Here is a 12,787-nt window from a genome sequence, read left to right on the forward strand (position 1 = left end):
CTCTGTATCCATGATAAAAAAGAGAGACAAGGATCAGCAATAGAGAAAGAGAAAGAGTGCAAGAGACTATAAGAACTGAGAACCATGTGAGGAGCCGGGTGGACAACATGACTACTTCCCATGGTAGCAGTGACATTTTCAATGAAATGAAAAGGGACTTGCTCACTAACAAATATATTTAGGAATGGGGTAAATATATATTCACCTCATGGTGCTTTGCCAATATGAGTATTACACCACATTATCAACTGATCATTTCAATCACAGGGAGATGATAATGCATTATTAACAGAGTAAGCATTTTTTATTCATTTATTTTTCCCACAGAAAAAAGGGCTACATCTCTTACCTGAGTAAGTAAATTGATCTAATTCTTCAGATCGTTGAGCTTATTCCACCAGTTACTTTGATCTACAATCTTGCTAACAGAGAAAACTGACTAGAAATACCCACAGTTAAGGATTTCTGAAGATGGAGATCTGTCTCTATGGATGTCCTTCACACAAAAAATGCTGCATGATGTAACTTGCTGGTTGCTTAGAACCATTATTTCAGAATTCCAAAACTAGGTTGTATATGAGGATTGTCTGCAGGTAGTACATGGCAATCATAAGTAATTGCTTTGCTTCGCATTTTCAAAACAAAAAACCCCTTTATTTCAAGTATTTAAAAATTCGTAGACTGAGTTGGTAGAGAAATTACACTACTGCTCCAGCTCTGGAATAGGCTTGGCCAAACTTTGCAAACAGAGGAATCGATGGTAGCACGGTTAAGAAGTCCTAGAGAAAACAAAAAGGGAAAGTTTGGGAAAATTAAATTGGAGTGTTCCATGTTATATTGACTGCAGCCCAGACTGAATGGAACTTTCTCCCTGATAATCTCCCAGTGCGTGACAGCGTAACAATACTACACTTTCTCATACCACTTACTGGCTGCACCTGAACATCCTCACATGAATGCATGCATAAAAAGTTAAACGTACATAGGTCTAAAAAGTGCAGTTGATTGACTCCAACAAGCCCCAAAGGCTGTGTAATTTGAGCCTGCATAGGTTGGATTTTTCACATGGGCATTCTATTCAAACTTACTATGACTACATGTAAACATCTGGTGGAATAGGCATGCTGGGTGGATGGAGCAGGAAGGCAGGATTCTGTTTCCACCTTGTTCATGGGAAGAAGATGGGCAATCTGTTTTTTTTTATGGCGTGTGTTTGTATTTTATATCATGAATGGTTTGTTTTTCACTTCAATTCAGTTTGAAGAGATCTATAAACACTGCATGAATAAATTGTCCATAGAATCACAGAGATGGAAGGGACCACAAGAGTCATCTAGTTCAATCCCCTGCAAAGCAGGAATCTTTTGCCCAATGTGGGGCTCCAACCAATGACCCTGGGATTAAGAGTCTCGTGCTATGCCGACTGAGCTCTCTCTCACACGCACTTTTGAATTTTCCACTATCATAGTTTAACATGTAGATTGTATATATTATACAGATTTGTTTTTTAAAGGAAACACATTCAACTCATTATAACAGTACAACACATACACATTACAGACTGAAGAGAAAATGTAGAATGAACCAAAATAATGTTCTTTGTAACATAACAGTTTGTGTTATCAATTACTTACGGTTGATCTAATTTGAATCTTTAATTGTCTGTATTTATCAAACAATATAGTTTCAGTTACATCTTGTAAATATTTACAGTATCCACATACTCTCTCTTTTTAACATTTCTTAATAAAAATCAGGATCCAGTGATCTGTCACATTCCTGAGTACACCAGTGAGCACTTAAGGGAGGGAACCAAAACTCTTCCCTGGCTCTTTCGCCTCAAATGTGATTAAAATTCCAGCTTTGAATCAGTCCGTACACTTGGCAGTGCTTCAGACTAGAACTTCTGGCTCTTGCCCTCTGGCAGAATATTGAATTTTGGCTCTGATTTTGTATGGGCTATCTATGTCTCCCTGCTTATTTAACTTATATGCAGAATTCATCATGAGAAAGGCTGGGCTGGATGAATCCCAAACCGGAATTAAGATTGCCGGAAAAAATATCAACAACCTCAGATATGCTGATGATACAACCTTGATGGCAGAAAGTGAGGAGGAATTGAAGAACCTTTTAATGAGGGTGAAAGAGGAAAGCGCAAAATATGGTCTGAAGCTCAACATCAAAAAAACTAAGATCATGGCCACTGGTCCCATCACCTCCTGGCAAATAGAAGGGGAAGAAATGGAGGCAGTGAGAGATTTCACTTTCTTGGGTTCCATGATCACTGCAGATGGTGACAGCAGTCACGAAATTAGAAGACGCCTGCTTCTTGGGAGAAAAGCAATGACAAACCTAGACAGCATCTTAAAAAGCAAAGACATCACCTTGCCAACAAAGGTCCGTATAGTTAAAGCTATGGTTTTCCCAGTAGTAATGTACGGAAGTGAGAGCTGGACCATCAAGAAGGCTGATCGCCGAAGAATTGATGCTTTTGAACTATGGTGCTGGAGGAGACTCTTGAGAGTCCCATGGACTGCAAGAAGATCAAACCTATCCATTCTCAAGGAAATCGGCCCTGAGTGCTCACTAGAAGGACAGATCCTGAAGTTGAGGCTCCAGTACTTTGGCCACCTCATGAGAAGAGAAGACTCCCTGGAAAAGACCCTGATGTTGGGAAAGATGGAGGGCACAAGGAGAAGGGGACGACAGAGGATGAGATGGTTGGACAGTATTCTCGAAGCTACTAACATGAGTTTGGCCAAACTGCGGGAGGCAGTGAAGGATAGGCGTGCCTGGCGTGCTCTGGTCCATGGGGTCACGAAGAGTCGGACACGACTGAACGACTGAACAACAACAACAACAACATCTATGTTCATGTTATATCACACCCTCCCAGATTGTCTTGTATTTAATATGCTGTTTTGCATACCGAGTGACAGGGGGGTGGACAGGGGCTACGTGGGGCGATAGCAGAAGAGGCAGAAGAATGTCCATTCAATAAACAGACTAGCACCCCTTTGGCTTATTATCCTTTACAATATATTTATCATGAGCTTTCCTTTACCATGAGAGCTAGAAACTTCTTCTTTTTAAAATACAGATGTTCAGGGAAGAGGAGTTTTGCCAGATTCCAGTAATATGACAGACCCAGAGAATATACACATCTCTCTTTATCCTGGACTCAATGAAAACTACACTTGTCAGCTGCTCTGTGTTCCTGATAAGAATCATGGGCTCTATTGAGGGTATGAGAGGAACATCCCATCATAATTAACTTATTAGGAAATCAGAATAAAATATGAGCAGAAAAACAGCTGTCAGCATTCCTCTCAGAGTGTACCTCTGCTCCTACCACTCTCGTCTGCATAAAACAAGGTCCAGTCATTTCTGATCCCCAAAATAGGCACTGATTTGAGAGAGCAGACGGCTTTTGCTATTAGGATGACTTGCCAGACAATAACAACCGACTGCCAGAATTAGCTCCTTGGGACAATTTAGGTGCCTTTGAAGTGAATGGCTTTTTGAGCTGGAACTAAGCCCACGCCCGGCTTCAAATCCAAGTCAAAATGACAAAAAGGAAGTCTACTGTGCCATTCATTCCCTCAGCGTAAGATTACTTTATGTTGGCAGCTGTACTGCTTATCTTGTTTAAAGGCTATTTTGCTACACACTCACAGCTGAGTATTTAAACAACTGGATCTGATCATGGGGGGCAGAAGTTGCTGATTATATATTCCAACTGTTCTTCTGAATGGTGACACTGTTCTGTTCCTTTTGTTCTTTTTGGTAACTGTAGTGGCAGTAGTGATCAGTAGCAGGAAAAGAAGAAGGAATTCTAACAGGGCTAACCCTACCATTAGGTAGAGCAGGGTGGGAAACCTGTGGTCCTCTAGATCAGGGTTTTCCAAACTTGGGTCTCCAGCTGTTTTTGGACTACAACTCCCATCATCCCAAGCTAGCAGCACCAGTGGTCCAGGATGATGGGAATTGTAGTCCAAAAACAGCTGGAGACCCAAGTTTGGAAAACATTGGTCAAGATGTTGTTGGACTCCAGTTTTCATCAACCCTAGCCAGCAGAGTCAGTGGCTGGCTCCTCATTCCTAAGGCTGAGTGAGGTAGCCTTTTCTACCACTGGACTAGATTACCAACTCTACAATTCTATGATTTTAGGTGTCATGAAAGGAAAGTAAATTGTTATTGTTTTATTACTATTTTTACTGCCATGAAGGGGGAGAGGTGCCTGTAGACTTTTCTGCCTCATATGCCAAAATAACTTGATCAGCTTTGGATACTGTGCACTTTCACTTGGGAAGGGGCACCATTTATTCTCTGTCTCAAGAAGCAAAATATTTTGGGCAAGCCCTGAGGAAGAGTCAGTGCCAATAGCACTAGCAATGTCGGCAATAATAGCTTTCACAACAGAATATTCAGGCATTGGCCCACTTAATATTTCAGTTGGTGATATTAATTAAACAACATGCATAGTTTGTAACATGACATTAACCCACCATACTATTTTCCAATGGTTAGTAAGTATCTGCAGCGTTCTCTGTGGAAATGAAATGTAAAACCTGGGGCATACAATGCAATCTGACAATAAAGTTACTCTGTGTACCTTCCACTAGTCTAAAGCTCTAACCTTTTTTTTTCTTTTTTACAGTTTCAAATTTATTGGAAAAAAATAGAAAGTAGATAAAAGGAAAATCATCAAAAGAAAAAAAAAGAGTGGAGGTATTTCAAAATGTCACATTATTGCAAAACATTCATCATATCATTTTTCCCCAAGACAACCATACCTGTATTTCTTAAATTGGGGTGACAAGGAATTTGGTATTTCTGAATCAGTAGCATATGAGATAAAGTCTCACCAGACTGTGCAAAAGCATTCAGGATTTCCCAAATCCTTGGACTCTCAAGCTTCTCCTGGAGGTAAGCCTAACGGCAAGAGACGATGAGACAAAGTTTCCTCCTTATACTGTGGTGTACCTGTATTATATCCAGGAATGCACTTGGCTGTGCTATTTAAAATATTACTGTAACAGAAGGCCTGTTGTCTTTGTCCATGGAGTGGAAGACAGCAGTGCCTGGCATGCTCTGGTCCATGGGGTCATGAAGTGTCGGAAACGACTAAACAACAACATAATAGAAGGCCAAATAAACTACAGCCTGGATAAACATGCCCAAAGAAACCCAAAGCTGAATGATAAAATTATGAATCCTTTTGAAAGCATTTTCATTTTCTGATCCCATTATCTTCCAAGGGATTATAGCCTACTACAGTTATACTGACAAGATTTAACTAGACCTAGGGACCTTTTCAATGTATTGACAATTTGACTGCCATGTGGGTTAATTATCCCATGCACACAATTCAAAAGATGGCAGCAAAGAAAATGATGACAGAGAACAACAGTTTATAGATTATTGCCCCAATCCAACGAATACAATCTGATGCTCCAATCCAGGTAGGTGACCTCAATTAATGAAGGCAGGTTTATGATTGAATATTCCAATTTTGGATGGGGAATCATGAATGCAAACAACTGCCGCATTAACAGTTCTCCAGCCTGATCCAGCAGCAAAAAAATCACTTGCTTTTTAAATAAACTGTTCTCCCCCAGCTCTCTTTTGGGTATATTCTCCTCCCTGTTGCTCTCATATGTCTTCAGCTTGATGAAAGACAAGTGTGTGTATATTCATTCAAGGAATGACAGTGGTGTATTCAACCTGGCACATCTCCATGCGAAGACTATAATGTGTTTTTTATTTGCAAGATGTTGTTTGCAGATGATGCAGCCTTGACAGCACACTCCAAGGAAGCTCTACAGTGACCCATCAACCATTCTGCCAAGCCTGTGTTAGTTCAGCCTCACCACCAGCCTGGCAAATACCAACATATTGGGTCAGGATGTCACCAGCACTCCACGTATCAGCATGGATGACCAGGTAAACAGTTTTGTCTACCTGGGCTCCACTATTACTAGCAACCTTTCCATTGACACTGCTGTAACTCTCCAACAGTTTGATTTTATCCCCAATGGTGCACTCTTCCACTGTCTCTTGAGACAGATGGATGCCAATAGTCACACTCACTCACTGTTTGGGAGGAATAGGAAGAGGCTGAATATAGTACCTCCCAAGTTGCTCTCCTGTCTTCCTGTTAAAGAGATGATCAGTGCAATTAAGATTTAAGGCTATATATGTGCATAGACCCAGCTGAATGCTGAAAAGCCTATTGCACGAGAGACCAGTGGTATCCACCAATCTGGAAAATGCACATATAACCTATATAGATTAAGGAACATGTCTTGTCATGTGATTACCTTTGCAAAAGGTTGGTCATTGGGCAGCAGTTATCAGCCAGTACAGTACAGAGAGATTTTACTTTCTTGGGTTCCATGATCACTGCAGATGGTGACAGCAGTCACGAAATTAAAAGACGCCTGCTTCTTGGGAGAAAAGCAATGACAAACCTAGACAGCATCTTAAAAAGCAGAGACATCACCTTGCCAACAAAGGTCCGTATTAAAGCTATGGTTTTCCCAGTAGTGATGTACGGAAGTGAGAGCTGGACCATAAAGAAGGCTGATTGCCAAAGAATTGATGCTTTTGAATTATGGTGCTGGAGGAGACTCTTGAGAGTCTCATGGACTGCAAGAAGATCAAACCTATCCATTCTGAAGGAAATCAGCCCTGAGTGCTCGCTGGAAGGACAGATCCTGAAGCTGAGGCTCCAATACTTTGGCCACCTCATAAGAAGAGAAGACTCCCTGGAAAAGACCCTGATGTTGGGAAAGATTGAGGACACAAGGAGAAGGGGACGGCAGAGGACGAGATGGTTGGACAGTGTTCTTGAAGCTACCAACATGAGTCTGACCAAACTGCGGGAGGCAGTGGAAGACAGGAGTGCCTGGCGTGCTCTGGTCCATGGGGTCACGAGGAGTTGGACACGACTAAACAGCAACACAGCATGTGTATGTAGCATTTCTGCAGCTGAAAGAGTTCTCTGATCTAGGGCCTATACAGGCATGTGCCTATATCTTGATTTAAACTAGGGACTTCAATATATAATATCTATTTCAATAATATTTGAGGTTTGCAATTGAGTGGTTGCATGCATAGATGGGTTTAACAGCAGGACTCATGTTTTTGAAAAATGAACTTTTGTACATGCATTATTTCATTACATTTGTGTCAAAATTTAGCAAATGGTACACATATTGAACAGGCAGGTCATTTATACACACAAAAGCTGCATATACATGAACTGAAGACATTTAACATATTTTTTTTTATAAAAAAAATATGATGTCATATTTGTGTGGGAACAGGGCTTAGCAATCTATTTAAAGAAAAACCAGTCAGTTACAATCAATTCATGTATCATTGTGAGAAACAGCATAATAATGTAAGTGCCATATACTTTAGAGAAAAAAGAAGCAAAACATTAGATAGAAGGTACCAATACCTCCTAACTAAAGGGCCACTTGTAACAATATATAGTTATTTAGTACCTTTAGTCTATGTTATTATTTTGTAAAGTGCTTTGGGGTTTTATTACAATCAAGCAGCATATAAATCTTGTGAGATAAATAATGATTTTATAAAGTGATTAAGGAGCTTGCATAAATTGTACAGACTAGTTTCCTAATGATGAATTTTGTCTTAATGTCACCTTGCCATACTCCTTTTAGTGAGGAACAGTAGCAAGCTTTCTTGCTAACCCAGCAAGATAGTAGACTAGTAAAGAAAAAGCGATTTATATGTGTTGTACATGTGATATAACATTATGCCACCAGATGGCGACGTGGAGTCCCGTTTTTCGCTTACCTGTTTTCCAGGTTTAAATTTATGATTTAAACTGGAACGCTTCTTTGATGTGTTCTAGATCCAGCCTTAGACAGCACTCTCAGTTTTAAGTCTGCAGAATAACAAAGCTTCAAGCTTGCGGGGGGTGTGGGGTGGGGTGCAATGATGCACGTCACTTCAAATCAAAGTTCGTACAATCCTTATTTTATCCGTGAAATAATTATAGGTCATTTCTACATTTATCATCAGGACGCTGTTATTTAAAACCATGCCATTGGTAGACTTCTTTTCCCACTCGCCTGCCATATTCTTAGATGCTAATAGGAAGATGTGTGTTCTTTTAAGAGACTATCCATTGCTAACCTAACAATGTTTTTATTTTGAATAAACCACCCGGGAGCACTTCATGGCACAGATATTTGAGAAAGACACAGTAGGAAGTTCTGTTTACAAATCAATGGGACAAATATGGCTCCCTCCATTTAACTCTAGGGGTCCTTGCCCAAGTTTTCCCTGCAATCCTAATGCCTGTAATGGCAAAATTAGAGCTTTGAACTGAGAAGCCGCAAGACATTCTGTGACCTTTTAATGGCCATGCAGTGCTATTTAACAGAGGGAGGGAGGGAAGCAAACACGGCAATCTGCTATTAGGGCAAAATGTTGATCTAGCAAAGAGGGGCTTCCCGCCTAAATATATTAGTACTGGTTAACACTTCCAACTAGTACAAGGGCTTCTGACATGACAAAATGAGTGTAACAGCCCCTTCTGTCAATACAACACAAATGTCATTTCAAGTGCTCAAAACCACTAAGCTACCCTAAAAAGATTGATTTATCTGCTCCAATGTTTCTTTGGGGCAAACTTTCCTCACAACTGAAACCAATTAGTGGGCCTGGCACTTGTAGTGCAGAATGTAGGTCAGCGTCAAGTAATAAAAAAGTATTGACTTTTCTCTGTCTGTAAGCAGCATGAAAGGGGTGCCATGGCCTTGTCGTATATGAAAAGAGCTCCATTAATTTCACTTATTTCAACAAGGGCTGTCAAATACTAATGCTTCTATTGCACTTTTCACACAAAGTACATTGACACCACTCCTGGCCTCAGTGAAATAAGGTTTAAAATATTTCAGCTAGTGAAAGAGGCCTACACTATAATTTTCAATTCCCACTAGTACATTTAGACACCTTAAGTAGCATTGCTCACAAAAACTATTGAGAGAGATTAGATGGGATATTAATCATGACTAACAATTACTTCCTGTGGCCAAAGGAATCTAATTCTTATGTATAACCCTATTAAAATAATAATCCAGAACGTTGGGTGTTTATTTTTTTTACAGAGCAGGCAAACACTGTCAGTTGTGGGTTTTGTGTCAACAAACACCCACAAATCACAGGTAAACCACCTACACTACAATCCTGTCGGAGTAAGTCAGCCACTTGGTTTCCTTGCTTAGAATTTCCATGGTGCATTTTGTTCCCTGAAAAGTAGCCTTGTTTTTATGAAGACTATACAGTGGTGCCCCGCTAGACGAAAATAATTCGTTCTGCGAAAATTTTCGTCTAGTAGGTTTTTCATCTAGCCAAGCGGCAATGACAGCTGCACTTTCGCTAGATGAAAAAAAAAAAGAGGAAAAATTTTCGTCTTGCGAGGCAGCCCCATTGACTTTTTCGTCTTGCGGGGCAGCCTTCCGCTAGACGAATGCCTTTGTCTAGCGAGTTTTCGTCTTGCGAGGCATTCGTCTAGCGGGGCACCACTGTAGTTAGATTCACAATTACGTACAGCCATATAAACTCTGATGTGAGCTGAAAAGCTCTCTGCTTGCAAATGCTCCCTCACTGAAGGAACTTGTGATCTGCACACGTAAAGGAATTAATTTCCTCTGTCGTATGTGAGCAAGATATTTATGTGCACACCTGAGAACAAATGGGCATGTGGATTGAGGTAACAGTATCTGATACCATATGAGACACAACCACTCAAGTGCCAGATTACCAAATAGGCAGAAGAGGCAAAGGCCTATGAGCCTGAAGCCTTTTAGGGCCCCCACAATAAAATATAAAAGTAATATTGATTTGATATTAAAAGAAAATTACAGTCAAGTTTTCTTAGTTCAATGTTATCCCACTAAAATTTTAAAAAAAGTATTAGGGGATAATTTGCAAGAGGGCCCCTGAGATTTCAACTGCCTAGGGGCCTCCACAGGGTTTAATCTGGCACTGCAACCACTTTCCATTTGTTAACACGAATTACTAATTCCATGATTTATTTATTTTGGGGGGATTTCTTAACATGCTATCTTGGAAATATACCACTTCCTTGCTGCTTTGACATTTACTCCATATATTTAAAATGTTTGGATAAGGATTTCATTATATTGGACAGTGATTTTAGTTTAATGAACGATCAGAGCAGCAAGACTGAGATTTATTTTAGCCTCACTGAAGTCAATGAGAATACACTATTTTAACTCAAGCAGTTCAACTTAATTGCTTTATAGATGGGAATCTGTGTAACCTAAGTATTTGGAGGTGGTAAAAGACCTCCCATTGTTATTATAGTAGTCATCACCAAGTGAAGTCCTTACCAACCAACCAAAGAAAGGATTGTTCTTATCATTCTGAAAACTGCCAAATAGAGCATAGATTAATGAATGAAAACACCAACTAGTTACCAATGTCTTGTCCAGTTATAACAAACACTCACATAGTTATAACACTGTCTACCAAACAAAACAAAAAATAAAAAATTCCTTCCAGTAGCACCTTAAAGACCAACTAAGTTTGTTCTTGGTATGAGCTTTCGTGTGCATGCACACTTCTTCAGATACCAATTCATTTGCAGATGAGTACCATATATCGCGGCGTATAAGACGACTTTTTAAGCCCGAAAAATCTTCTCTAAAGTCGGGGGTCGTCTTGTACGCCGGCAACATCATGCGACGTGACCCGGAGTTCCGCCCCGCCACTGGCTGCGTGCGCACGCCGACTCAGCGTGCCGTGCGTGCGCCGTCTAAGCCACCATGGAGCCTCTCCCCGGCGCTCCAGCCGCAACCGCTGCCTCAGCCGCCATGGAGCCCGGGCTGGGCGTGGGCGGCAAGCACGGAGGCCTCCTGTGCGGCGACGGGGAAGTTCTCCCCGCTGCCCTAGGCGTCGCTGCCGCCGCCTCAGCAGCCATGGAGGCCGCTGTGCGCTTGGGCGGCAAGCGCGGAGATCTCCTGTGTGGCGCGGGGGACACTCTCCCCGCCGCTGCCGCCGCCTCAGCAGCCATGGATCCCGGGCTGGGTGAGTATACCCCAAACTCTGTTTTTTCACATAAAAAGTTGGGGGGTCGTCTTATACGCCGAGTCGCCTTATACGCCGCGATATACGGTACCTTAGCTAAATGCAATCTTGGGCAAAGTGTTTTCTGCATAGGTATTTAATGTATTTCATTTGAACTTGAGGGTTGCCTCTGAATCGTCTGTACATGACGCTATGCCAAACCATATAAAATAAACCATGGCTAAGTGTGAACTGTAAAACAAAAAGAAACTGTGGCTGCAGTTTATGATGTAGCAGGGCAAATTATGAGCATGCGTTCAGATGTAGCATTAAGCCAAGCCATGGCTTAATGCTAGGTAGCACGGCGGCAGCAAGATCTAAAGAGTGAAGCTCCTGTGATTTTATTAAGTGTGTCCACACTTAGCCATGGTTTGACTTAGCATTACATGCTAACCAGGCCAATATGTCAAACCCAATGGCTAATTGCCTCCTAAAAATGCAAGCAAAGCTGATTTAAAAAAAACAACCCCTCTGACTTAAAAAGGCTAGCTGACTAAAATGGAGGGCAATTTTCAACTTGCTTTAATGACTTTATAAGTATGCTTTGAACCAACTTATCATTCATTTTTAAAATATAAAATGATACTGGCTAGTCATCATGAAACAATGTTATGTCCTTCTGCATGATACTTTCATCATACTATTTTCTCTGTTTGATAGTCTATTTGGTTATTGACAGAGAGCATATGATAATATGCTGTACAAATATCAGGAAATTATTCGCACAGTGGGAAGCCTGCTAACAACATTATTTTAATATCTTATCTTTCAGACAGAGGCAGAAAACATATTAATTGCAGCTTAATATATGCAACAAACATTTCATTATAATTTTACTTAAATTTTGACCAAGCCTCTTAAGAAATAGTATATTATACGTACTTCTCTCAGTGTTGTAAATCAAGGAACTAGAATCAAACAGTCTTGTGAGAAATTATAAAAGACTTGTAATTACTGCTTCTGAGTTTGAATAATTACTTATCTGATTGTCTCTTTACAAGTGGTCCAAATTAAGACTCTTAGAGCACTGTTAGTCTGTCCCTTGAGATGTCCCAAAGAGAAACAGTAAAGCTTACCTTAGAGATTACCTCCACAAGCATTTTTGGGAGAAGGGGTTGGTTCAGCTTCAGATACACATCAAACCCACACAATGCACATGAAAACCATCCTCTGCTGCATTGGTCAAATGCACACTTGCAATGCAGAAGGGGATGAGATCCAGATTTTAAAATAAAGCAATGTTGGCATAAAATTTTCCCCAGGATAACTGTTGTTGCAGTTTTTACAAGTACTAGTTCTGATGGCACTTGCTTCTGATGCTCACAGGATAACCAGAGAGGTAAGGAGAAGCACATCCAAATAATTGCCTGCCATACATATATGAACCAGAAGCTGCCACAAGAAGCACGGAAGAGCTGGAACAATCAAAATAGCAGCCATGGTGGGCTTAATTCCTCCCTTTTAAAAAAGTGGCCAGTTTCTGTCCTCTTTCAAAGGACACATTCATTTATCATTACATTTATATGCCTCCCTTTTCTTCCAAGGAGCTCAAGGTGGTGTCCATGGTTCTCCTCCCCCAAATGTCATGCTCACAACAACCCTGTGAGGAAGGGCAGGCTAAGGGATGGTGACTGACCCAAGGTAAGTAAGCTTC

At 40.8% G+C, this 12,787-nt stretch overlaps 1 protein-coding gene across 1 annotated transcript in view; it reads right to left on the reverse strand.

Moving 5' to 3' along the window:
* Positions 1–281: 281 nt before the first annotated feature.
* SPATA17 (spermatogenesis associated 17) overlaps positions 282–12,787 on the reverse strand; it is a 73,784-nt gene continuing 61,278 nt past the window's right edge. The window contains exon 10 of the mRNA XM_033144767.1: positions 282–779. Within this exon, the coding sequence (XP_033000658.1) occupies positions 699–779 (81 nt within the window). The 3' untranslated portion in view covers positions 282–698. The remainder of the gene's footprint in view (positions 780–12,787) is intronic.

Source organism: Lacerta agilis, chromosome 3, assembly GCF_009819535.1.
Source record: "Lacerta agilis isolate rLacAgi1 chromosome 3, rLacAgi1.pri, whole genome shotgun sequence".
In the NCBI taxonomy this organism is placed as follows: Eukaryota; Metazoa; Chordata; class Lepidosauria; order Squamata; family Lacertidae; genus Lacerta; species Lacerta agilis.